This window comes from Atractosteus spatula, chromosome 8 (genome assembly GCF_055471065.1).
Source record: "Atractosteus spatula isolate fAtrSpa1 chromosome 8, fAtrSpa1.hap1, whole genome shotgun sequence".
NCBI classification, from domain to species: domain Eukaryota; kingdom Metazoa; phylum Chordata; class Actinopteri; order Semionotiformes; family Lepisosteidae; genus Atractosteus; species Atractosteus spatula.
In genome coordinates, this window is record NC_142713.1 from 44208309 (window position 1) to 44235439 (window position 27131).

The 27131-nt window shown below is 34.4% G+C and overlaps 1 protein-coding gene across 1 annotated transcript in view; it reads right to left on the minus strand.

Annotated features, from left to right (window-relative positions):
* Nucleotides 1-5663: 5663 nt before the first annotated feature.
* The window catches only part of pot1 (protection of telomeres 1 homolog), a 92422-nt gene continuing 70954 nt past the window's right edge, over nucleotides 5664-27131 (minus strand). The window contains exons 11-20 of the mRNA XM_088923458.1: nucleotides 22438-22610; nucleotides 16734-16804; nucleotides 15846-15902; nucleotides 15076-15232; nucleotides 14001-14188; nucleotides 13106-13241; nucleotides 11950-12032; nucleotides 9148-9242; nucleotides 7894-7999; nucleotides 5664-6807 (exon numbers count right to left, since the gene is read on the minus strand). Of these exons, the coding sequence (XP_088779584.1) occupies nucleotides 6698-6807; nucleotides 7894-7999; nucleotides 9148-9242; nucleotides 11950-12032; nucleotides 13106-13241; nucleotides 14001-14188; nucleotides 15076-15232; nucleotides 15846-15902; nucleotides 16734-16804; nucleotides 22438-22610 (1176 nt within the window). The 3' untranslated portion in view covers nucleotides 5664-6697. The remainder of the gene's footprint in view (nucleotides 6808-7893; nucleotides 8000-9147; nucleotides 9243-11949; nucleotides 12033-13105; nucleotides 13242-14000; nucleotides 14189-15075; nucleotides 15233-15845; nucleotides 15903-16733; nucleotides 16805-22437; nucleotides 22611-27131) is intronic.

Here is a 27131-nt window from a genome sequence, read left to right on the forward strand (position 1 = left end):
AGTCTGAAAACCAATTGTGCTCCATCTACTGTATATGATTGTGTATGTATGTAGTGCCAGTAGGTTCTATTGTATTAGAAAGGTCAGGTTGGAACCATCAGCACTTGTACTGTGGGAGGGCATCTAAACAGATAACATACATCTCAGAAAACCACACAGGACATCAAGTTATCTTTAGTGTGGAATCAAGATCTTTTGTAAACCACCTTGATGGAAATCAGAAAGTGTGGTGCAGACATGCAGAAGAATATGCTAATATTTGCATTCAGCTATTACCGATCAATATGCAAATGGTCTGGATAGGTCTTTTTAGTTTCTACAGAAGTCCACTTATAGTAATTGATGGCAACTTTAATGGTGCTACATTGTTCATATCTTGGAACCTCAACTGATGGACTCCCTCTGAGTTCATCTGGGTACAATGGCTTTCTTATAAGATGAGTTGGGAATGTTGTGCCAGAGATGCTGTACTTTGGACTTTTTTAGGTACTGCTGTACTGAGGGCTCATAGACCAGTGAACAGCTGCGTGTTGTCCAGACTCTGCAAGAGTAACAGGGCAAAATCACACAAGGCAGCATCTGCAACTTCTGAGAAGTATCAAAGATGTACAGCTTGCATTGCTTCCAATGGATACAAACAGTAGTAGCCTGTGACTTTCCCAGTAGGATCTTTGTTGACTACAAATGTTTATCAGCTCATGTCTGTTTAATAAAATATCAGTGCACTTTGTTTTGTTAAAGGGAAATGTTAGCATGACCATAACAGATTTATGAATAGTGCCCTTTGTATAGATATCTGTGTTAAAATGACAGTGAAACAAAGATATGAAAATATGACACCTTCTTCATTAGTATATTGTTCAGTGGTTCTCAAACTGTGGTACGCGTACCATCAGTGGCACCCCCAGGTGGTACGCCAGATGACCCTGGAAATTTGTTGTGTGCACTGAAAAACTGGGAATTAAAAATTATGCAAATTTTAATCTGTGATTTACTTAATCGGTTTCAGAAAGCTTGAGATGGGTTTTCATATTTTCTATTTTAATAAAATTAGTTTGTGTCAAATATGCAGCCTACATACTTAGCTAAGTCGATATAGCGTAAGCTAATACATGAGTGTTCGAACTCCTCACGAGCATCCACTGACACAGCTGAGCACCACATTCGCCAAGAGAACAAGTGATCGAAAATGAATACCTAGCAAAAATCATGCGTTACATCATGGCTGAAAGGAACAGATGCCAAGAGTGCTGAAGTCAGCTCCGATAGATCACGCACACCCGAGGAGAATTATACATCGGCCAGACGGCCACCGAAACTACCTCTGCTGCTGAACCTGACACAGACAGCACTGCTAGTGTTAGCAAGCATTGGAAAATGGCTACAAGGCTGTACGATTCAAATTATCTAAGTGCTCAGTGCTATTTTTATCGTGTGTGTGTGTGAGTGTGGTGTGTGCACGAGCGCTCATGTTGGCCATTGAGATTTTCTGGGGTTCCTATGAGAAGATGACTTGTAAGTGGCACTTGGATGCTTTGGTCTGATCAGGGGTGGTACTTGGTCCAAAAAGTTTGAGAACCACTGGTTTAGCTGAATTAACATCTGTAAGCATGGAGAAATCAAAATACAAAATCCAGTATTAATATAGTTCACATTGTCATAATTGTCTTTCCTAAAACAGAAATCCTCTGTTTTTCGCTACAAATTATTCACTCCAAAATTACTTGATTTGAGAAAAAGTCAATACAGTACTTAATGCAGAAAAGCTGCTTGCACAAATATCTTACTAAAGATTTAACTGTTATCCAGCTTTGATGATCCATTAAATGCTCAATGATGTTGAATTCTCTCCTATGAAAGGATCATTCTGCACCAAATAGTTTTGAACATTTATTACCCTATCTTTGACTTTCACAAAATATGATTTACTTCTACAACAAAATAAAACATGATGGACTCTATTTGTAGAGGAAAACAAAACTAATTGCTTACCCATGTAAAAATGCACCCCATGATCTCCCTTATTCATATGTCACAGCAGGTAGTGCACATTTTATACCTGTTGTGCCTCTATGTTTTTATGTTCTTAATTTAATATATGTGTTTTATTCATAATATGTTAATGCATCAGTACCTTAAGATGTGAAATTAAATTAAATGGGAATTTAGACAGAAAATCCAGAAATTGGTCCTATTTGGCAAATAAATCACAGCTTTTGCAAATTCACTCACAGTCAAGATATCACACATTTCACAGTCCCACATCACCCAGATCTGAATCTGTACTGTCTGGACAAATGATTACAATCTGTCCTCAGAATGATTGTCTCCACTATTTGAGCCAATATGACTTCTATTTTTCTAACATGATTTTTCAAAAAATTTAGGAAAACTTCAATGCCAACCTGGTTCTTGGAAAGGCTTCATCTGCTTGGAGCACAGTCTCTCTCAATTTGAAGAGATTGGATTCCTAGTCCCTATACAGCTCCTAGACCTAGACCCACTGACACCATTCATTTCTTTGTAACTGTACATACAGTATGTAGGTTATATACTGTACATATATATGCAGTGCATCTACATAGTTACAAATATACAATCAATGTCCAACTCAGAATTAACACTATCCTGCTTGGACTGATTAAAAATAAATGAAAAGCATGAAGGATTGGTTTTAAAATATTTTGAAAAATTAAAGGTACTCATTTTTCTATTTGTTCTCAAAATATTATACTGCATATTTACCTACTAGTTAAGAAAGCTTTTCAAATGGATTCTTTTATGTGTTTGAAAAACTTGACTATTATATAAACCCTCTCCGATTGTTTTTTCATAATTCATAAATGTTACTTATCAGGTCTATCATAACAAAAATGAAAGTTCTGCATATATTTAAATGTGGAGCCTTCATTAGGTGTCACACACTTGAAGAAGGCTTAACAGCAGAATTTTTTCTTTATAATTTTAGCATGGAATTAAAGCTTACTTGCTCTTTTGCAGCCAAGGCATGTGGCTCATCAAACTATATACAGTATTTAAAAAGCAATTTTTCATAAAGGCTATTCATTTTGTCAGCTATCTAAGTAAGGATTTTAAAGGCAAAGATTTAATAAAACAATAAAATAAAGCTTTATCACTGACAGTTTATCTGTATTGAATTTCATTCAAATAATATGAGAAAGTAAAATGGCAGCAGTCTAATTTGCCATGTCATCTCTTGTTGTGAACTGCAGCAGTATGAAGCTTCAATCAATTACATTTCTGATGCACTTCAAAAATAACCTTCCTAAAAAGCTACCGAGAGCTTTCAGATCTTAAAAGCAAGAGAGTGTTGCCCCCTGCTTGCATATGTCACTTACAGCTGCCCAATGAAGTGATGAAGTGCTAACAGAGCAGCATTAAGAATCCTCCCCTGTTGGCAGCAGAAAGGTTAGAGAACACAGAAATACACATCACTGTGATTAATAATAAGACAGTGCTTTCATGCAATAAAACCTTAAAGTGGGGCCAAGTCTAATTGCGTTTTATCCGTAACAGACAGACAAACCCCTTGCTTAAGTGCTTTCATAAGGGTGATACTCAGTTTGTGTTCTACCTTCCAAAAATTCACTGTTTTATAGAGACAGACAACATATGTATAATAAATGGTTAACTTGAGACCAGGCAGATATATACTAGTTTTCTTTTCGAGATTAGCTTCTAACTGGATGTTATGCATTTTTTTAAAATTATTTTTACAACAGGAAGCATATTTGGAACAGAGCAGGAATCACTATATTACATCAATGGTAGTATGAATTTGGAACAAGCTATATTGTCAAAGCTGATACTTTCAAGAAGCAGCTGGACGAGATCCTATTAGCTACCAAACAAGCTAGATGGGCTCAATAGCTTTCTCTCTTTTGTAATCTTTCATATGTTTATATAAAATCCTTGCAATAAATATAAAAATTAGCTGATGTGTCACAAAAGGCTAGTTACATGACTTTCAGGCCCCTTATATCCCAATTGCTTTATGATAATTCTGTATTTATTGTGGTTGGCACCTCATCACTCATTATATGCAAAAAGTCTCGGAAATCAATGTTAATCTGTTCAAAACACTTCTGATAGCATTAATGTTGACGCAGAAGAAAACAGGATAAAAGAAAAAATGCAGTCTTGAAAACAATGGCTGTCATGTCTAAGCACAATTCTGACAATTTGGCAATGAGAGTCCCTAGACTAATTGACAAAGATTGTACAGCTCAGGCTTGACAGTAAAATGAATTAAAGCTTTCTTGTTGCCAATGGGTATAGTGCGTCACTGTCACTACTACAATACAGATTTGATTTTATTTAAATTTAGTGCTTAATGGAATTTTCTTCATATAAAAATGAAATAAAGTAACAGGATTCTATTTATCTTGACAATGTTAGAATATTTTAAATCGATCATAATCCAAGTCAAATTTCCCCCTTTGTAAAGAAAAAGAAGAAGAAAGGATTTCTGATGTAAAGTACATCATGAAGTTACTATGTAGCTTAGTTACTGTACAGTATTCAGCTTTTACACGTAAAATTAATAAGGATCAGTTTCATACTGTTTCATTCAACGTTAATTCCTAACAAGAAAAAATTTAAAGTAATTTAATTACACCAATCATGATTAATCAGTTGCGACTCCTTCCTAAATGGCCCTTGAGATAGAATGAAGATGCATTATTTAACATTATATCATGTTAATTATACTGTATATGTACAATTATTTACATTCAACTGTCTAAACAGCTGTAAAATAAGTTCTCTGTCATTTCTTTCATGAAAAATATGCACCATTAGTATAAATACAATAACAGCATAGTTGTAATTTTATGAAATGGACAAATTTGTCACCCAGTCAGTAAAAGTTCTGGTAGAAAAAAAAGGACACATGGAATAAGTACAAGGATACCAAGTGGTAATAAAATAAAATAGTAGGCTACTGATTTACAGTAAATAGTAAGAAAATGATTTTATAAACAGTCACATACTACAAAATTAGAAATTAAAAATGAAAGGCTTAAAGCAAAATTTAATTTTCTAGAGCTGGTTTTATGCTGTTGCACTAAAAACATAGAGAAGATTAAATCATGACAGTGGCAGTTTCCACAGCTTAAGGTAAACTTAATAAAATTATCAGTACTTACAAAATTATTTATTGTGTCCTTAGCAAGAATAGTAGGGGAGCTTTCATGACCCAACAAGCTTTCTTCTTGTTGTGTTTCACATCTTTGCACCCCAGGCTAATTTGGATTTAATCAAATGTGCTGTAGGTGATTTCTGGCGAAGATACAACCTTCTTAAACAATTATCTAGTACAATTTCTCTGAAACTTAAATATTGATTTGTCAGTACTGACATGGCTGTGTCTGCCACTCTTATAATGTGCTATAACAACTATCGGATACAGTATACTTACACTACCAAACATTACAGAACATTATTCTTTTAATGTGGAATATCAATCTGCATTCCTCAGGAAATTAACTACAACCATAATAATAAACTGCACCATTAGACTTTCAAATGATGAAATAACAGTTGTTGCAATGATATGTTAGCAACCAAGAGTAAATTGTTGTTTTAAATAAGTACAGCATGATAAAATCCAATGTGAACAAGAAAAAATGAAACACCTTAACTTGCTTTAACCTCTCTCAAGTTCTTTAATTTAATTAAAAAAAACAACACTAAAGATTTAAAAAGACAAGGCAATCAAACTAGCTGCACAGGAAAATGTGATGAAAACAAAATGAACAAGCAGGTTCATGCGTTCAGATGAACACATTCAGATTTCTAATATCAAAAACCACCTGTTAGAGCTTTCTTTTTTGCAAGGAACCTTTACATGAATCATAATGTGTCAAAAACTGCCTATTATATGTTTGTGTAAAAACAATGTTTGGTGAATTCAGTTTTGGACTTATTGAAGGAAAACGCAAAAAGGGAAAACATGTGAAGGAACAAAATGTTTTTTTTTTACTATTGTTTGCATTACTGGGTGATTTGTATAGAGCAAACCACTAGGTGGCAACATAGGTCTAAATTCAGATTACAGCTGTGGTTAATGATCCCTTGCTCAAATGCATACTCATTGTACAATGCCTATAATCCCATTATAAAAATCAATCATTCCTAAATTACTTCCATTACCAAGGTACAACCCAGCTGCTCTTAAAATCTTCAGCTGGAGATACCAGCGGCTGAAAATGACAGGCATGGCGACAGGATAGGACTGCCTTTGACCTGTGTAGGAACAGATTTAGTAAATTTTGTGCTTATGCCAAATAAAGTACTTAAGACATCATTAGCTACTTGACTAATGGGAAGGAACTGAGATTCTTTCCTGGTTACTAACAATGGGTCAGAGCGATGAAGGGTTAAAATGGACATAGTTTACTGTTTAAGTTTGTATTACACTGTACACGTAACTTGGAAATAACAAACATTGTACCTATCCATGCCTTTTTACATTAAAAGAAGTGCTTCACATTCATTTTGCATTTTATTCCGGGAAGATAAATACAGAATTTCAAAGTATCACAATATATATAAAAAAAAATTCTTGTAAAATTTGGCATTTCTAGAAAAACACTGATTCCATATAAAATCTAATTTTCTAATAATATTAAAATGGCCAACAGTCCGGTATATCATCTCTAGCAATACAAGAGTCCTACAGCTTCTCTGCAACCATAGTGTCAAATATCTGATAATACACATTGTGGTCTTCGTTTTCATCAGTGGTGTATGTGCCGATACAAAACTCCAACCAAGGGAGTTCATCTAGAAGAAAAAAGGAAGCATATACTGTTATAATACATTTACTTCATTATCTTTATTTTCTTGAAACATTTATCAGTGCATTCCTCAAGTTCAAGTTTCAAACCTTGCATGTACAGCCTTTAGTATACTTTATTCATTGAAAACGCACTGTAAAAATGGACACAATAAGTCAGAAGAGCACTTTCTGAACAGTTTTGTAGGTTAAATGCCTGAAACTAATCTTTTTTAACAGTTCTACAGTGCATGTTTTTTTCTGCTAAGAAATGTATTAAAACTTACAAAAGCAACAAGATAAATTATAGATAAATTAAGTCTGATGACCTTATTCAGTAAAATGTAAAGGAAAGTGTGTTATGAATGTGTTATTGGAATAACAGGAAATGACAGAAACAAAAAATAGCTACACTTAGTGACAAAAAATCCATGTAAATCTGCAACAGGGAAAACAAGATCTGACCAATATTACTAAGGAACTATCAAGAAAAATCTCATGTTGGCTTTAGTCATAAAGGACAAGTTTCAAGACATGTCATTTTAGTGAAAAAAAATCTGCTTACTGATGTCTTCTAAGAAACTGTGACATTTGGAGTCCTTCTCTAACTATAAAAGCTTAAGGTCTTTGCTTAGAAAACCAATGTGCAAATATAAACTGTTGAAATTCTAGATTATTGAGAATATACCTTATGAAGAATTTGATTATTCTGAAGGGTCTCCCATTCATTAATTTAAATATATACATCCTAATACAATATATATAAACTATATAGTTATTTATTATGATCACCTGATTTCATACAGAAATATGCTTGGCACACTTCATTTGACAAATCTTCTTTAGACGTCATCTGTATGTGGCTAAAGAATTTCATAACTCTCACTGCAGCCTCAAATATTAGATGGTACATCTGCCCTTTTGTAATTGAATGATGGATATCCAGAAAGGAAAAGTGCATCCATTGAAATTTAATTAATTCCATTAGTTAGTTTCATTTTAATTGATTTTAAAAAATCACTTTTAAGAAAATACTACCTATACATTTTAAAGCTGTTAATCATATAAGTCCACAAATAGGAAAGACTATTTACCAAAATGTTTTCCTGGTGGGCAAAGTGTAGCCATTGTCATCTGCATTTTCTCTTGCATAGCTCTGTTTACCATCACTTCAACTGGAAGCATCTGAAAAAACTTTTCCTTTAAAAATAAGAAACCAGTCATGAATAGTACGTAACAGAATTCATGATTGGATAAACCACTTATCTTATATTTAATCAAACCATATTTTGTATAAAAAGCTAATTTTCACCTTTAATGCAAAACATTTGGAATGCCAACTGTTATGGAATCCAGATCAGCAATGTCATACTGCACAGTCTTGTGTAGTTGCCTAGTTGGTGACAGTGAGTCTACCCAAAACCAGTTGCAGCAGCACAACATCCATACCAAACAGTCTACAGGGACCTTTGCAAAAGTCAGGGAGCACAATGTACATATTTTACCCACAGCCATTTGCTTGTTGGTATATCTAAAAATCCTAGTTGTTTATAAGTATTTTATTCAAATTAATTAAACCTACCATGCACATGCTCTGAAAATTCTAATCCTGCAAGCCAGTATTAAACCAGGTCTATAAAAGATGAATGTACATGAATGGTATCCCATGCAGGCTCTGGCATGCTGCAAGCCTCTAGAGGATGAAGAGGCTATGGACAAACAGATCAATTTGCATCACCTGAATTTAGTTAAATTGTAAACACTTTAATAAACTGACTTTTGAAGGCCCTTGGGTCACCGACAGTCATGAAAAGTTTTTCACAACTTTTCCTATGACCCATAAAATCACAAAGAAAATATTGTGTTTGCTACATGACTGTGACATTTTTTTTTACTTTACAAACACTCTCTCTTTGTGGATTATGTAGTTTAAGAGGTGGTGCTAGAGCAATCTCTTAAATGTCACACATCTTTGGTGTAAGATTAACAAGAAAAATTTTAAGGCTGAATGTTTTTGACCATTACAGGTTAACTGTCTGTGATAAAACCGTCATAGAACTGTGAGGGTGAAGGATTTTGAGAAGAACATTGATTTCACAGAATCCAACACTTGCCTTGGGTAAACAAAAAAGTTTAAATTTGCATATATAATTTATTATTTCTATTTCTAATTCAGTGTGTGAATTTTTACAAATTGACTGAGATCATTAGAGTAAATCTGAAATTAAAAAGAATGTTTTTTCATTTGCCACTTCCAATCAATATGACTAATTATTTTGCTCTGTCTGTGAAAGTCAATTCAGTTTCTACAGTCCCCTATAAAAATGCCTAAAAAATGTTTTACTCACAGCATCTTCCCAAAGAATTGCATCCAATGAAGCAGTTCCATCATCCAACTCAAATTTCATTAGAAAAACATACTGCAACAGCTCGACTCCTAAAACTGTTTTTAAAAAAGAAATATCAATTTCATAATAGCACCATTTTCTACACTTTCAAAGCCATGAACTTTATATTTAGAACTCCTAACATGTATACTGTATTTCTCACACTGAAAAGTGCAGTTTAAAACAATTAATTTCATTACTGTTAACAACAGGCAACACCATCTGTTCATCTTGCCTTGGGAAAAATGTCAAAGTCCTTAAATAGCACCCACTTAATGGAAAAGAGAAAAGTATAGGGAAAATGCAGATGATTATATTTTAGAAATAGTTAAGAGTTCTGAAAACATTCCTCTATTTCATCTTGGTCAGTGTTATATTAATATTAACAACAGTTTATTTAGTTTTGGTTGGCCTTCTGTTTAAGGATTGAATTATAGTTACTTTTAGTCATCTGGTTAGTCAAACAAAACATCAGTGTTTAGGTGTGAGTTTAGGGTTACACTTTGTAAAACTTTTCACTAAAGGCAGGCTTTAATTAAAGGAATCTCATCCCTTTTATTCCCATAATATCTACTATTCAGGGCTAATCCCAAACCTTAGCCATTGCCCAAATTGTCCCTTACTTATAATTTAAGCACTTTGTATTACACTGTTATTATTGTCCATCTTACTCCCACCTTAAAATGGAAACCACAATATATATCGGGATTTATTTAATTTCATGTAATACATTAGCATGAGTGTTTTTAGTATGTTAAGGAGCACTTTATCGTCCACATTCAGTAAAAAGGAAATATGTGGCCAATAAAGTAGTCCTAAACATACTCTAAGCCTAATCCTACCCATATATCCCAATAGTGTTCTTTAATCAACACCCTTACCCTGAGTCTAAAACTGAACTCTGCACTGCTTAGGAAATAAGACTGATCTGCCCAAATGCCACATGCCTGACTCTAAACTAGTTCTATTTCTAAAGTGTATCCTATTCCACCGCCTTTTGCCCAGTAATGGGAGGTTCTCAACATCAATTTTATAGAATGAACACCAGTAATACTGTATAACCAAACAACATATTCATATGTACAACAGATGATAATATTTAATGGTTAAAAATTTTATTCCATTATTTTACCATCACACAACGTATTAAATATGATACTCGCACTGTGCACTGATAGCAGATGAAATGATAATCCAGACCATATCTTTTTTGTCATGCGAGGACTGCTAGAGTCATAGAGATCTTAGTACTTCTTCACCTCAACAGTAAATTCAACGTAATCCGTTTTTTAAATGATTTTTGAAACTTTTCTCAGAAAGTAAACATAAGCAAAACATGGTTTGACACCTCAGCCTATGACTTCATCTACCAGTCCATCCAATTCAGCCACAGGAATGAACCTAGTGGCATCTAAGGATAAAGGCAACCATTGACATTTTGGGAGGAGCGGGCCATGGGGGAATGATAGTGGGATGTTATGAAAGAGTGTAATATCGACATCGCATTATGGAATTAATTTTTTTATTTTTACACTCCACTTATCCTGCATATACTGTATAGGACATTTGAAAATAGACACCCACAAGTGTAAAAAAAAAAGCAGAAGAGGACAGAAGGGTTCTTTTGAAGCCAGATTAGACTGCAGTACTGACTATAATGGGCATGTGACAGGAGTTATGCAAAAATAATGCCTATATGTAAATTTGCCTTAACGCAATCTGAAACGTTTATAAAACATGCATTTCCTGACTCCCCTAACTCTTAATTCTCCAAATTACATCTTTAACTGTAATTCTGTTGCTTGATAATTAAGCATTACATTAAGCTCAGCTGTAACCCCATTGAACATAAGAAACTAGAGGAGGCATGTAGCTCATCTGGCATTTCCTATTTATTGCCATTAGCTACTGCAGGACCATATGAGCCACTGACTTTAAAATTACTGCAACCACTGGAATTTACAGTGAAGTTGCAAAAAGTCTTGAGAAGATTTGCGTTGCCCCTCTTCCCCCACATTTCAAATTAACAATTTCAAAGTAAGCTATACAGAAAAAATGCTCTAACTCGAACTATGCACAACTCCAGAAACCTCTTATCAATATAAGTGCAAGCCAAAGAATAACTGTTAAAGAATAAAGGCTATGGCTATTCTTAGAATTAAGTGTTTGTAAATATTATAATAATTTTTCTCTTGCCTTGGACTGAAAATGAAATTGTAGAACTCATTTTGAATTAGATTCTTAGAAATGTTGCAAAGATGGGACTCTGCTAAGCAGGATATCCTGGCTGTTCAACACACAAACTAGGCCACAACAAATTGGGCCTATCCTGACACCTCCATTAATGAAGTCGCTAAATTGATACCACTAAGTCTGCAAGGAGTATTCAAGGGAGAGGCGTGTCTGGACCCAGACCCCCTCACCTGCCATAAATCAACTGACGGGACCAGAGTGATCAACCATTGAGGGACATGCCACATGAGGACTCGCACTACACCTACTCATGACAATACAACCCATCACCATGATGATGCAACTTAAACGTTATGTTCTCCAAAATCCTGGCAATTTGACAATGAACTAGTCACATGGTTGCAACCATCACAGTTCAAACTGTTCCAGCTTGTTAGAAAAGTGTAAAGATGAAGATTAGGGAATTGTTTTGATGTCGTTTTACTGTATATTATTAAGTTAGAAAATGTAGGTAAAGTACAGTAAATAGCATGTTTAAAGCTATCATTTTAATTTGAAATTGTACTGTACCTTCTGCAGTATTCTCAGGCTCCCATACCATCTCCTGCTCTAAATACAAGCTTATATTCTTGACACAGGAACAGTGTTTGCACCTAAAATACATTAAGATAAAACACATTTTAAAAGTGCTTTTTAAATTTTATTTAGTGTCGCATACAATATACAGTACATGGATTTAGTCGAAAAGGTTCCAAATTTACTTTATATCTCAGCAAACAATGGACCAGGCTTTCATAAAACACCAGGAATCATGTGCATATCACTACATTAATTAATTTAAGCCATTTTCATTTGAAAAGTTTTGATTCTAGAAATTTTGAAACTCCTCACTGGAAAAAGCAGCTCAATTTATTTATAGTAGTTCAGGTGGGTAGCTGTGTCAGCATCCGTAGTCTGCAAAGGAACAAGTAATAGGTTTATTCCATGCTGAAAAGAGAAGAGAGAAAATACAAATTTTCGGCTGTGAAGCCTTCTTCAGGTGTGGTCTTCACACCCAAAGAAGGCTTCACAGCCGATATGTTGCATTTTTTCTCTTCTCTTTTCAGCATGGAATAAACCTATTACTTGTTCAATTGATTTATGCCTTTTGCTATTATAATGCCATAGAGCTCCATATTTCTGCTATCCCATATCAGTGCTAATGCATTATTTGACTTGTATTGCATTCCATTTATTGTATTGTATTGTCTACATTGATACTTACATTATAGAAATTGCTTAACTTTATAACTCTGTAAAACTCTGTAGTCTTAAATTATTTTTCTAAAATGTGTAATACAATGTACTTAAAAAATAACTACAAATAATAACAAAAATTGCTTTCTACAAACATGTTATAGATCAGACACCTGTTACATGCATAATACGTGAATAAAACTGATAGGATTCCAAATTACTTTTAATTACAGATACCTGCAAAACCGTAAATTACTTGTTTAACTTATTTTTAACACACAAATAATGTAAAAACATTCTATTCTCCAGATAACGAAGCATTAATGAAGCTTCATTAATCATTCTATAAAGCATATAGTTATGCTACACAATGGATTATATATTAATGAAGCTGCAAAGATGATTTATAAATAATATTAAACCTACATTTATGTTAAGACAATTGGCTTCCATTATATTCCTGAGAGGATTATCAAAATTAATTACATACCCATAGGACCACTTTTTTCCTTGGATGAGAAATGGAGCAGAAAGATCCAGCAAAGTCATTTGATCTTCAGAGAATTTTATCGGAATGATGCTTTCAAATTTTGTTGAAAGTCTACAGACTTCTTCTAGAGTTGCTCCTAACAATATAATAAGTAATCAATACATCACTTCTAGTTAAAAGGGTGTCTTCACCATTAATCACTGTGCATTCATGTGATTAATACCCATGGATTTGAGTATTCACTGCTTCAGTGCAAAGAGCACTAACTACTGCATGTAGATGATTGGGTCTTACAATGCCCAAATGTTCCCTTTGGATATCATCTTGTAATAAACCTGTGATTTGTAAAACCATTGTGTCTCTTTGTTAAATTATTTGTTGTTCTAGACAAAATTGGTTTTGAAATGTCACTGGTCTTTTTAATTTACATGCCTACAATTATTTACTGAAAACATACATTCAAGATGTATACATTCAAGGCTTTCTTCTTTGAAGGTTTAGGCTCTAGTTTATTTGCAGTGAATGATATTTAACTAATCTCACCACTTAATTATTGACAAATAAATAACTGTCAGGGTTATAATAATAAAACTGTCCAACCTGGTATTACAACATTCCAACAGAGACGTAGGATTATAGGGATGTGTTTCAGACAACAGTCACATATTCTCCCTTGCAAGACATGTTTACACAAACTGTGAGTTTTAATGTGAAAATGGATGTGGATTTTCTGTGTTTTTCATCATTATTAATGAAATGAGACTTGTCTGTATTTTTCTGAAGCATCCTTTTTCTCCCACAATGCACAAGAATCATGTTTGTGAAAAAATAACCACCATGGGATAAAAACATATGGAAGCTTCCCCATTGTTATCTGAAATCTTGTTTTCCTCACCTTGTACCAAGGTTAATAAATGTTCTTCACTCCCAAGTACATTAACAAAGTGAACTGCCACTTTTCTTCCCACATCGGTGCTGGATTCCCACAGAAATGTCTCATACCATGAATCACTGGAGAGGACTGGTAGATTTAAAGCCTCTTGAAACAGACTCCCAATGGTTTCATCATCTGGAATCTCCTGTCTGAAACAGTCATGAAACACCAATGCAGTCTCAATTAAAACTGGCTAGCCATCATTACGTACAGAGGAGGTTTAAATCCCATTTTAAACTAAAACATGCATCAAAAACCCCATAGCACATCTGTTTCAGCGAAGTGCAATAGTAATGTAATATGTTTTGCAGGTAAAATGTTTTAAATGTTTGAAAATTATGAGTTTCCTGAAATAAAAGGTATGATACATGGACTAAAAAACAACTCACCCCTCAATTAAAATTAATGAAAAAAAATGTTAAAATATATTGCTAAGTTTTTAAAAAAAAATTAAATAAAAGATCTCATTATCAATCCTGACTTGATGAGTTCCAGATGCATGACTTAAAGGCTTTGCACCTCAGGGACAAAATTAAAGGTTGACCCTTTGCTCAGTCTTCTCAAGAAAACTGGGCAATGACTACTGGATGTATCAAAGATTAAATGACATCATTCTAAATCCCTACTCAGAAAGTTAGTTCATAAATATGATAATAAACACAGGATAAATGTCTCATAATTGATAAATTATATATATTATATATATAACACCTATATATAATGTCATTTCTGTTAAGTCTTATCAGAAACTTTGCCTCTGCAGCTGTCTTGATTCAAGCCATGCCCATGTTGATTTAATTGATCACAATTTGTTTTACTTTGATTTTTGAGCAGATTGAGTTTTGGGAGGTTAATGTTAACCTTGTACTTATACATGGTCTCGATTAGTGTGGTATTTGGAGTTCCAACGGACATGTCATGTGGACATAACTGTAAACAAATCAATATTAAGCAATTACTATTTTACATCCCCATCTAAGTAAAATAAAACAACTTTTCCAGACCCTTAAAATATTTAGAACACATTTGAACTTACAGTCTTTTGCATTTGGGACAGTAAAGTTTTACAGACTGATAGAGCTTGTCTGGTTGATAGGATTTAAGCTTGGCCTTGATATGGAACTTCTGTGGAGGCGTGGAATTCTTTACATTGTTGAGCAGGTCCGACTTCACTGTGTGATGACAGGTGAGTACTGCAAACCCACATATAAAGATAAAAAATAAACTAATCAATGTAAACAATGTATACCGTTGAAATATCTATTTTTTATAAAGCAAGTTCTTTAATTGTATCTCTTGTTGTTGGGGGGGTTTTTGCAAAGTGGTTCCCCTGTAGTATAATAGTTTGAAACTAATGCATTATGCAACACCTCGGGAAAGCCATGTGTCTAAAAACTTTGTTATATATATATATTTGACTGCTTTTACCCAAAGAAAATTGTTCACTTTTGCATTCTGGAAGACAAGAATGTCATTATGTAAGTTTTTACTACTTAAGGTGTCATCTCCTTGCAGTCAGGAAATTCTTCATTTGTTCCTGATAATTCTAGAAGTGTCAGCGGTTCTGTTAGCTGTCTGGAACGGGAAGGTTTTACTATACAACACCGAATATGAGGGGCTTATAAATTATCTTCAATAATGTTTGTTTTCTTTATCAAATCATCATGAATTTAATTAAATCCAAATGGCAAAGGCTTCCCATTTGTTGGGAAATGTTCTTATATCTCCTCTGCTACTCTCAAGTGTATTTCAGCTGTGCTGTATTCCATATTTATTATGCTATGAACGTTTTGTAGTATTCCATACCTGTTAAAGGGTCTTCCTGATAAGGTGATAACTCAGCATTTAATGAGTTCTCAATGGCTGAAACAACAAAAAAAGAAATTACATAAAAATAGAAGTTTCTCTCCACTTCTACTTGTACATACATCTTTTATCCATCCATTTTTGAACTGTATTATTCCAAGTGAGGGTCACGGGGGGGCCAGAGCCTATACAGAAAGCAACGGACACAAGGCAGGGTATACCCTGGATGAGACGCCAGTCCATCACAAGGCAGACAGGCACAAAACCAGACAGCCACACCCACACACTACGGAGCCAATTTTCCCTGAAGCCAATTAACCTACCAGTATGTTTTTGCACTGTGGAAGGAAGAAGAAGAAGATCACTTTATTAGCCATATACAATTTCTTGCATTAGGAATTTGTCTTTTTGCATACCCCAGCTTGCTCTCCATGAGACACACAGATGGGGAGAGAGAAGCTTGGGGTCAGAGCGCAGGGTCAGCCATTTATACAGTGCCCCTGGAGCAGTTGGGGTTAAGGGCCTTGCTCAGGGGCCCAATGGAGTTGGACAACTGGAGTTCTCAGAGAAAACCCACAAGAACACAGGGAGAACATACAAACTTCACGCAGGTAGCACTCTGTCCAAAATTGAACCCAGGACCTCAGCACTGCTGTGGCCCCATCCAGTCATTCCCCTCTTCATTCAAGACTACTCCTGTGATTTCTACCAGTTATTTAAAACAACATATCTTAAACCTGTTATTTAATTTCACATTATGGTCCACTAAATTGGGACCTATAAAACATTAGCACCTTGGATACTGGTAAGGAATTTCAAAAGATACGTCCAGCACTGCCATCACTGTCATCAGAACAGCAACATAGAGAATCACATTTGAAAGCTCACCTGAAGCACAACACGCATTTAATAATGTTAAATCATCCATGGTGTCCTCAGGATTAGCAGATTCTAGTGCCCTGACAGGAGCAACAAAGAAGATGCAGTTATTTTTTTTTAAAAGAAATGAATACATCACAAAGGTAAAAAAATCTACTTTTGTTTTGTTGAAGCACATAAATTACAGATCTCTCCCATACTGTATAATATGTTCCCACCAAAACATGTACTTACTTTTTAATCAAATGTTTTCTAAAGAATGAAAGCACATGAACTAGAAAGACAAGAGCAAGAGGTGGTAGCTATGAACTGAAGAATTGACTTTAGAATAATATTCATCCTCAAGAAAGGAGACTAAACAAAACTGACCGGAGAAATTATATATAAAAAAGTCTTACTTCTATTGCATGCAAGGTTGTGGAAGCAATTATTAGAATGGAATAAGAAGATAACTTTAATGGAAAGAACCTATGGAATGGTCATCTTGCATTTATAAAAGGTCTCGCCTGATGAACTTGTTAGAATTCTTTAAATAAGGAACCACAGTAATGGATACATGCGGAGCATATAAACATGGTAAATTTTGATTTTCAGCTGGCTTTTAATAAAGTTCCTCATATCAGATAGAGTTGCAAGAAAAAGTTTGTGTTTGTGGTTTGTGGAATGACCTGGATTTCTGCATTAACTACTCATATACTGTAAATATGGTCCTGATCTTCAACTAAGTCACAATAATAGAGAAACACAATCTGCTTAAACTAATAACACACAAACAATTGCACTTCTTCTTGTAAGTAGTGAACACATCATTTAAACATTCACAGTCTAGGTTGGAAAAAGTATGTGAACCTCTAGGCTAATGACATCTGTCAAAAGCTAATTGGAGTCAGGTGTTCCAATCAATGAGATAAGATTGGAGGTGTGGGTTGGAGGTGCCCTGCCCTATAAACAAGGCACACATAGGTTAGTTACTGACAGAGTCTTCTCTTCTCAAGAAAGAGCTTTCATGTGAACCATGCCCCGATCAAAAGATATATCAGAGGACCTTAGAGAAAGAATTCTAGAGATGCATAAAGCTGGAAAAGGCTACAAAAGCATTTCTAAAGGCCTGGGTGTTCATCAATCCACAGTAAGACAAACTGTCTACAAATGGAGAAAATTCAGTACTGTTGCTATACTCCCTAGGAGTGGGCGTCCTGCAAAGATCATGGCAAGAGCGCAGCGTGCAATGCTGAGGGAGGTGAAAAAGAACCCTAGGGTAACGGCAAACCTGCAGAAATATCTTGAACTTGTCAGAAAAACACTGAACATGAATGGTGTTAATGAAACGACACCACGGAGGAAACCACTGCTCTCCCAAAAAAAAACATTGCTGCACGTCTCAAGTTTGCACAAGACCACCTGGATGTTCCACAGCACTACTAGAACAATGTTCTGTAGACAGATGAGACAAAAGTTGAACTCTTTAGCAGAAACGCACATCGCTATGTTTGAAGGGGGAAAAAGCACTGCACACCAATACCAAAACCTCATCCCAGCTGTGAAGCATGGTGGAGGGAGCATCATGGTTTGGGGCTGCTTTGCTGCCTCAGGACCTGGAAAGCTTGCTATCATAGAGGGAACAATGAATTCAAAATTGTATCAAGAAATTGTACAGTATCAGGGTAGCGGTCCGTCACCTGAACATGATTTCCCGAAACACAGGAGTAAATCAACAACAGAGTGGTTCAAACAGAAGACATTTCGTATTTTAGAATGGCCAAGTCAGAGTCCTGACCTTAATCCCATTGAAATGCTGTGACGTGATCTGAAGCAGGCCGTTCAAGCAAGACATCCCAAAAATATACATGAACTGAACAGTTTTGTATAGAGGATTGGGCCAAAATACCTCCTAACCGCTGCGCAGGTCTGATCAGCAGCTATAGGAAACGTTTGGTGGAGGTTATTTCTGCTAAAGGAGGTTCTACCAGTTACTAAATACAAGGGTTCACATACTTTTTCCAGCCTGGACTGTGAATGTTTAAACGATGTGTTCAATATTGACATGAAGAAGTACAATTGTTTGTGTGTTATTAGTTTAAGCAGATTGTGTTTGTCTTTTATTGTGATTTAGGTGAAGATCAGACCACATTTTTATGAATAATTAATTCAGAAATCCAGATAATTTCAAAGGGTTCACAAACTTTTTCTTGCAACTGTTAGTTCTGAAATTACAGGCAATAGATATTCAGGGAAATGTTTTTATGTTAGGATTGAGATATGATTAATAATTACAAAAAAAGAGTAAGCATAAAGGGTGAATGGTTTAGGTGATGTGATTAGAATGCCACAGGACCATTGCTTTTTTCTAATTTATACCAATGATCTAGATTCTGGTATAGCTAGTATAACTAGTCATGTTTGCAGATGATAATAAATCAGAAGCATTAGCAAATACTGTAAAAACCGCAAATGAAATTTTCAGATATTTAGATAACATTCAAATCTAGTAAAACCTGGCAGATGATGTTTAATCTTGACAAGTGCAAAGTTTTGCATGCAGGTACTAAAAACATGAACTATAAATACTCTGAACAAGAAATGACTACTAATGAAAAAGACTTATGTGTTTATGTTGACTTGCTGCTTTCATCTTCTTACACAATGTAGGGAAGCAATAAAAATATGATATATAGTTCTTAGTGTAAAATTAAAATGAAGGGATTATGTGTTAAAATTGTAAAACACACTGACAAGATCTCATTTAAAATACTGTACACAATTTTAGGTTATATTCTGTTATAAAAAACAGATTCTGCTCTGGAATCAGTCCAGAGAAGAACAATCAGATACATTCTGGAGCTTTTAGGAATGTCCTACACTTACAGGCTGAAAGAACTTAACCTTTTTAGTCTTGAACAAAGAAGATAATAACGGGAACTAATCCATGTAATCAAAATCTTCATAAGCATCGACCAGGTTGGCTTTAGAATCAACAGTGGAACACACACCTGGGAAACTACCACATTTAATATTTAATACAAAGGGTTGTGGGATTATGGAACAAGATACCCAGCCACGTTGCTAAAGCCGATACTCTGGCTTTCTACAAGAAACAGCTGGATAAGATCCTTGGATCAATTAGCTACTAACCACCATACAGGTTAGATAGGCTAGATGTTACAAACTTGAAGTAACCAGCCCATTTTGTAGTTAGTTCTTTAAATACTTGGAGAACATTGCTATTTTTAATGAACAATAACACCTACCTGAGGTTTTGCATGATGCTAAAGTATGAAATTATGCTGTGATTTGTTTATATAGCCGTGGCTCAATTTTTACTTCTACTCTTTGGGCATCATTTCACAAAGTGAAAGTGATTTGTATAATGAAAATGAAAGTGATCATAAAACACACTTTGCTCATTTGAAATGATTCACCTATGAACAAAACAATACAGTTTAAAGTTTATGAATCCTTTGGAATTATCTGGATTTCTGCATGAATGGCTCCTAAAATATGATCTTAATCTAAGTCAAAAGAATAAATACAGTGTTATTTACTAAACAACACACACACACAACATTTTACATTGTCATATCTTTATTGAACAAATGGTTTAAACAATCAAGGTCATTGATGGAAAAAGTATGTGAACCTCTAGGATAAAGAAATCCTGAAAAGAGTGTAATTGGAGTCAGGTATTCCAACCAATGAGTCAGGTGTTCCAATCAATTCAGATGTGGGTTTGACCTGCCCTGCTATATAAGAAAAATGACACAATTTTGGTTATTTGCTCTTCACAACAGAATTCTGTTGAAGTGCAATATGGCCAGATCAAAAGAGATTTCAGAGGATCTCGGAAGAGTTGTTAAAGCTCATAAGACTGGAAAGAGTTACAAAAGGATTTCTAAAGACTTGGACCTCCATCAGTCCACAGTCAGGCAGATAGTTGATAAATGGAAGAAACAAAGAACCCTAGGGTGACAGCTAAGGATCTGCAGGAATCTCCTGCACTTGATAACGTCTGTGTTCAGGAGTCTACCATAAGAAAAACACTGAACAAGAGTGGTGTTCATGGTAGATGGGAGACCACAGAGGAAACCACTGTTCTCCAAAAAAAAAACATTGCTGCCTGGCTCAAGGTTGCTAAAGACCACCTGGATGTTCCACAGCACTACTTGAACAATGTTCTGTGGACAGATGAGACAAAAGTTGATCTTTTTGGTAAATGTACACAACGTTATGTTTGGAGAAAATAAAACACTACATACCAACACCAAAACCTCATCCTAACTGTGAAGCATGGTGGAGGGAGTATAATGGTGTTGGGCTGCTTTGCTGCCTCAGGGCCTGGACGGCTTGCAGTCATTGAGGGACCATGAATTCCAAGTTGTATCAGGAAATTCTACAGCAGAATGTCAGGGCGTCTGTCTGTGATCTAAAACTCAAAAGAAGTTGGGTCATGCAACGTTTGGTTGAGGTTATTGCCAATAAAGGAGGTTCCACTAGTTACTAAATATAAGGGTTCATATACTTTTTCAATCAATGACCTTGATTGTTTAAACCATTTGTTTAATAAAAATATGGAAATGTAAAATGTTTTGTGTGTTGCTAGTTAAATAAGACTGTCTTTATATATCATTATTATTACTTAGATGAAGATCAGATCACATTTTAGGGGCCATTCATGCAGAAATCCATGTAATTCCTAAGAGTTCACAAACATTTTCTCACAACTGTAGATTAAGACAGGCAGGTGAGAAAGCATACATAACGTGGATATTCCAGGCAGAATATAAATGAACCATGAAAAAAACACAAAATAAAGTTGATAAAGTGAGAATTTATCTACAGCTTGATTCTTTTAAACTAATAATGGAAGATGAGCCAATCGTTTTCAATTATTCATGATGAAAAGGGAATCATGCTTTGGTTTTATGTGGGAAAATCTCCAACCCCTGTTGGGCAGAATTGTATCATCCAGTGTAACCATGTCTGTCTACAACAGTGGCTTCTGTGACCTACAGCATGCCCATGAGCTTGCAATCCAGTCACTGAAAGCTAGAACTGTAGCCTTAATCAAGGCTTATTTAAGCATTTTGTGACTCCTGTGTGCATTTCAGAACATAAGTGATGGCTAATTGGTCATAGCGGTAAAGGTGAGTTGATCCTCATCTAACAACTTCAAACAGAGGGAGGCAGGGAGGCAGAGTTGTGGCAAATTAAATTAAAAAATGTATGAATTTAACAAAGCCTACATAAAGTCTTATATCAACAGTCTTGCACTGTAAGAGAAATACACAAATGTAGCTTCAGGCTTTCTGTGTAGATCAACATGTTCAAATGTACTATAATCTCTTTGTGATTCATCACCATATATATCCTTTATAGTATTCAAAACCACAACTTTGAATACAAGGTGAAAAGGTTTTTTCCCCAAAGTGAAATAACAAGGTTGTACAAGGTTACATAATGTGTCTTTTAAGTTTTGATTAAAACAAATCTGCAAATTGTCTCAGTATATATAAAAAATCTCACTTTTCAAGTTCAACCAGAAAAGTCATCCATTATTTCAGTAACAGAATCTTATTATTTAATTTTAGTTTGATGTGTTTCAGAAACAAGCCTATGTAGCATATTAAATGATGTTCTTAGAACTGTAGCCTTGCTGAAAAAAAAAACAAACTGGAAAAAAAACCAAAACAAAATAATGAATCAAACCAAGACTTACTTCTTTAGCTCCTGTACGTCACTGCTGTCCTCCGGTAAGACTTTAATCCCTCTGCCATAAGAAGTTCCTCCATGAAGGTGAAATCCCAGATGACACTCATTTGAAGTTTGTTCTTTTGTTCCTGAGGCCTGCAATTTTGCATGGAGGTTATAAATTCGTAGATACATTCCTGGCTGTAAAAAAACAAAACAATTTATATATAATTATATATATGTTCACAGTATACAAATGTACAGCACAAAACATGATGGCTATTATTTCCATTTTTTAATTATTTTCTATTGAACTATTCATTATTTTATTATGTATAAATGTTGTTATTATTATTATGTCTCCCCCCTGCAAACCTGAATTGGATGAAGCAGTTAGAAAATGGATGGATAACAATAATAATGAATAATGACAATAGAGAACTCTAGCCAGGACACCAAGGTTGACAGTCATGCTCTGAAGAATAGCGCTATGGGATCTTTCATGGCCAAGAAGTCAGGACATTGGTTTATCTGAAGGGCAGCACTGCCTACTGGGCACCATACTGGGGAATTAGTTTAGAAATTCAGGTACAGAGGGAAGAGCTACCTACTGGTCAACCATTGACCTTGCACAAGAAAGCTGGTTTTTCTGTGCAATCTCCAGTGTATAGAAAAAAAAATATTTTCTCCAAATGATTCACAAAAAGGGGTTGTTTCTGTCAATATTGAGATTAAACCCAAAGATGTTGTTTCAGTGCACTAAAATAATATTAGACACTTCTCAAGTTGCTTAGCTTGAATGCATTTAAGAACAGAGATACTCAAAATGGAAAATTCAGAAACATTTAAAAAATGCTGATTTACTATAATTTGGTAAAAAAACAACTGTAGTAACATAATTATTAGCTTAATTGAAACAGTAACAGTGAAGATGATAAACTGAAAATCTCTCTACCGATATAACTAAATTTTCTTTTTAATATTCAGAAAATGCAATTTGCAGTACAAAGAAATTATTACAGCTGCAAAATGTGATCAGAATATATATGTACTCAGTCAAAAATATATTACTTATTTCCTGTAACAGACATTCATTACAATTTAATTTTTAATAGATTTTTAATTTTTTTCTCACTAGATGACAGACAATACCACTTCAGGCCAGCAGATGGCGATGTGGTATTAAACGATAGCTATTTTACTTTCCAGGGGGGAAAAAAAAAACTAATGGTGATTACACCCGGATAAACAAAATCATACATTTTGTAAAACTAAGATGTGTGGTGCATAAATTATAGAAATAGAATTTCAACTAATGAGTGTAAAGTACTGAGTAAATTAGGATCATTGTGACATGCCGAAGAGTAAGGCTAGGATGATAAGCATTTTTATTAACGATTGATCATATTCACTGAAGTAAATATACCGATAAACAAAAAGTCTGGTGGAACAACCTACCATCCACAGTAAAAACTGTGGGCTCATTTGCCATCTTCTAGAAAAAAAACTCAATAATTTCTCCATGGTATACCTTATCCCAGAGGCTTGTGACTAACCCTCACTTACTGTCTATGATCTTATATTACTACTTTCTGTCAAGCAGGACTAAAACTCCTCAGCACTTTGCAACATCATAGCACATTAATTAATGCTATTCTTATTGTTTTCTGTGGTTTTACGCAACTGCTAGATGCACCCTTCGCATCTTGACTGGATGAAATAATAGATGGCTTGGAATAAAAGTGTCTTCCAAGGTAATAATGGCATAATGTAAATACAAAATCTATGAACTTTGGATCTTTTATATTTTAACAATGACAGTCCTACTTTGGGGGATTTCTGGAGCTCTTGGGATTGGCCAATGTAAAACATTTTACAATTTTATTTTGTGACTTGTGATTGTGGTCATAAAATGGCAACATTTCAGCACTGAAATACAGCAGGCAAAATGCTGCTTGCTCATTAGTCCAGATCACCTTGTGCTATAGAGACAGTAGTATTAACTGTATGCAGAATTAGCAAACTGGATGTGATATGAGTGTGGTGGAGGAACAGGGGGCAAAATAAACAAATACTGATGCACAAGCATGGCTAATTATCTCTAATCATTAAAATCTTTCATGATCAAAAGATACATTTATTGGCAATATATTGATAATCTTTTCCAAAGCATTCATCAAATTTACAGATTTCAAGTAGTTGGCATTTTCCATCTGCCTGTGCTGTTGATGAACATTGCAGTTCACCTCCCTAACAGTTTAATTGTGAATGGAAAACATAAAATAAAACTTGTTTAAATATAAAGATAATCTGTGCAGTTTCCCTGATACTACATATACTATATTGTAACACTGAATAAAAAGGGGCAGGAGACAATTTCAGGAGAAAAATATTTTCTGTACATTCTGAGTGTAGTGCTTTGCTTTGTCATAAATAGAAAATGGTTTATATAATTAAAACTCCAAGCAAACTTAAAAAAACATCAAACTCTATTGCACCTCCATGACTGTTATTTGTACTGGGCATATACATAATGTACACTTTTTGTATTGTAAGCTGTTTCAGTTAAGGGAGTCACCATTAACTGGCTTAAGTCAAGGGTTGTCTAAGTAAATAAAATGGGCACACTGAAACCTCTGGTTTTCTTCTGCAAATTTTTTACTTTTTATCTTACTTTTTCACTCCAGAGTGCAAGATAAAGTTTGTTTCTTTAAAGTTTAAATGATGGTAATTGTTATAGTGTAATTAGACTATTGAAGTATGATATTATTACTGTAATTTATACATTTTTACTTGAACAGAGTTTTTTAAAGACTAAATGCTGATGGGAAATCAAAATACACAACACAGTAAAACACCTACACTATAGTTTTTCTACTCTATTACAGGTTATCACTGAAATTCTTTGAAATAAAACATTTTAATCCAGTTTCAGTATTAATAGTGTCAAGTTATATGTTAATTGTGCAGCAAAGTAAAAAATAATATTGCAAACACCAGCCATGACAGAAAATATGACCATTCTCTAACCAGAAAGAAGCTTTTGAAGAAAGCAGAATTATAAAATTAGAAAATATTTCTCCTATAGCATGTGTTCTTTCCATTAACCAAGTAAAAAATATATTTTGAATGCAGTACAGTTCTAGTATGCCATTAAATCAGTAGTTTCACTGGCCCACTGCTCATTTTATTGCCTTTTGGTTCATTCTGTATTTCATAAAGTGCAGGATTTGCAGTCTAAGCTTCAGACTTTCATCCATGTTAGAAATAGGTCTTCAAGAATAGTGCTCAGCTGGAAAGAAAAGGCATTTATATTTGAAATTAAAATGCTTTAAATGTACAGCAAATGAAAAAGCAGCAAATGTCACAGTTGATTAACAGCCCAAGGTACACTATGGAAAGGAAAACAATTTGCCTGACATCTGTTTTTATAATGAAAAGTCATTCAGGGCAACATAATATTACAGGGAATCTTGTTTCAATAAATGCTATATGATCTAAAAATTAATTGTGTAAAATATTTTTTTGCCATATCTAGATTTTAATAAATTACATTTTGCATTTTGTGTACTGGTACACATATTGTGTACCAATAGCCTTCTCAATACGTGTCATGGTACTACTTAATTTTGCAGATACTGACAATAGATCAAAGTATACTTGTTAAATCATGTCTGATTTTTAATTTTAGGTAGAATATTTAATTTGTCCTGTAGTACATGTGATTTAAATAAGTATAAAACTTCTATCAATGCAGAGTGCCTATATAAATAGTAATAATAAATAGTACTGACTGTTGTCTGTTCTCTTACAAACTTGAAATGCAATGATATATTATGAATTTAAAGTCATTTCGGTACTCTAGGAATCTTTTAGGTGGAGGAAATTATTACGTAACAGCAGTTAAAGTACTGTAAAGGGTGTGGATTTACCAAAACACAATAAATAATTAACAAATTAAGAAAACAGTAAAATACTACAAGTACTAAGTTCTATCATGTTAATGCCTAAGGAGGGAATCACCATTGAGTCAAAATTGATTCAACATCCTGGAAAGAGACAGAAAAAATAGAAGAGGCCCATGCATAGCTCCATTACTGTGCTGTGAAAAATGAAAAATGACCTCTGATATTCAACTCAATCTACACATTTTCATTTTCTTAACATATTTATTATAACACTATAGTTCAAGTAAAGAACACAGAGCATGTTAACAGTGATCCTATAAATATAAAACGCATAAATAATAAAATGGTGAAAAAACAATTGAACAGTTCCTCTAAATATGGAGATAAAGTAGCATTTTATGAAAAACTAAAAGATAAGTAACCAATTAGTACCTTTACATAACTTTCAGAGAAAGCACTCAATAAACAACAAACACAGAGCAATGTAAATTCTTAATCTTCAGAATACCAGCTCACTATGCCATTTGCTGCACTGTATTTCCTCTCAAGCATTTATAGCAAATAACTAAAGAAAGGCAGACTTGAATTCCCAAGACCAGCTCAATATACCAAATCAATTACTCTGATGTAAGGAATTTTGCCTCATATTTTGAACAAAAGGATACTATTCTTCAGCCAAGGGTTATTATTCTGCTGTTTAGCACTAACAGTATAAAAAAATGTAATGTTTTGTGTGTGTGTGTGTATGTTTGGGGGGGGGGGGGGGGGGGTGGGAGTAGTTCCTTGAGTATAAAGGAACCTGCCAGGAGTGTGG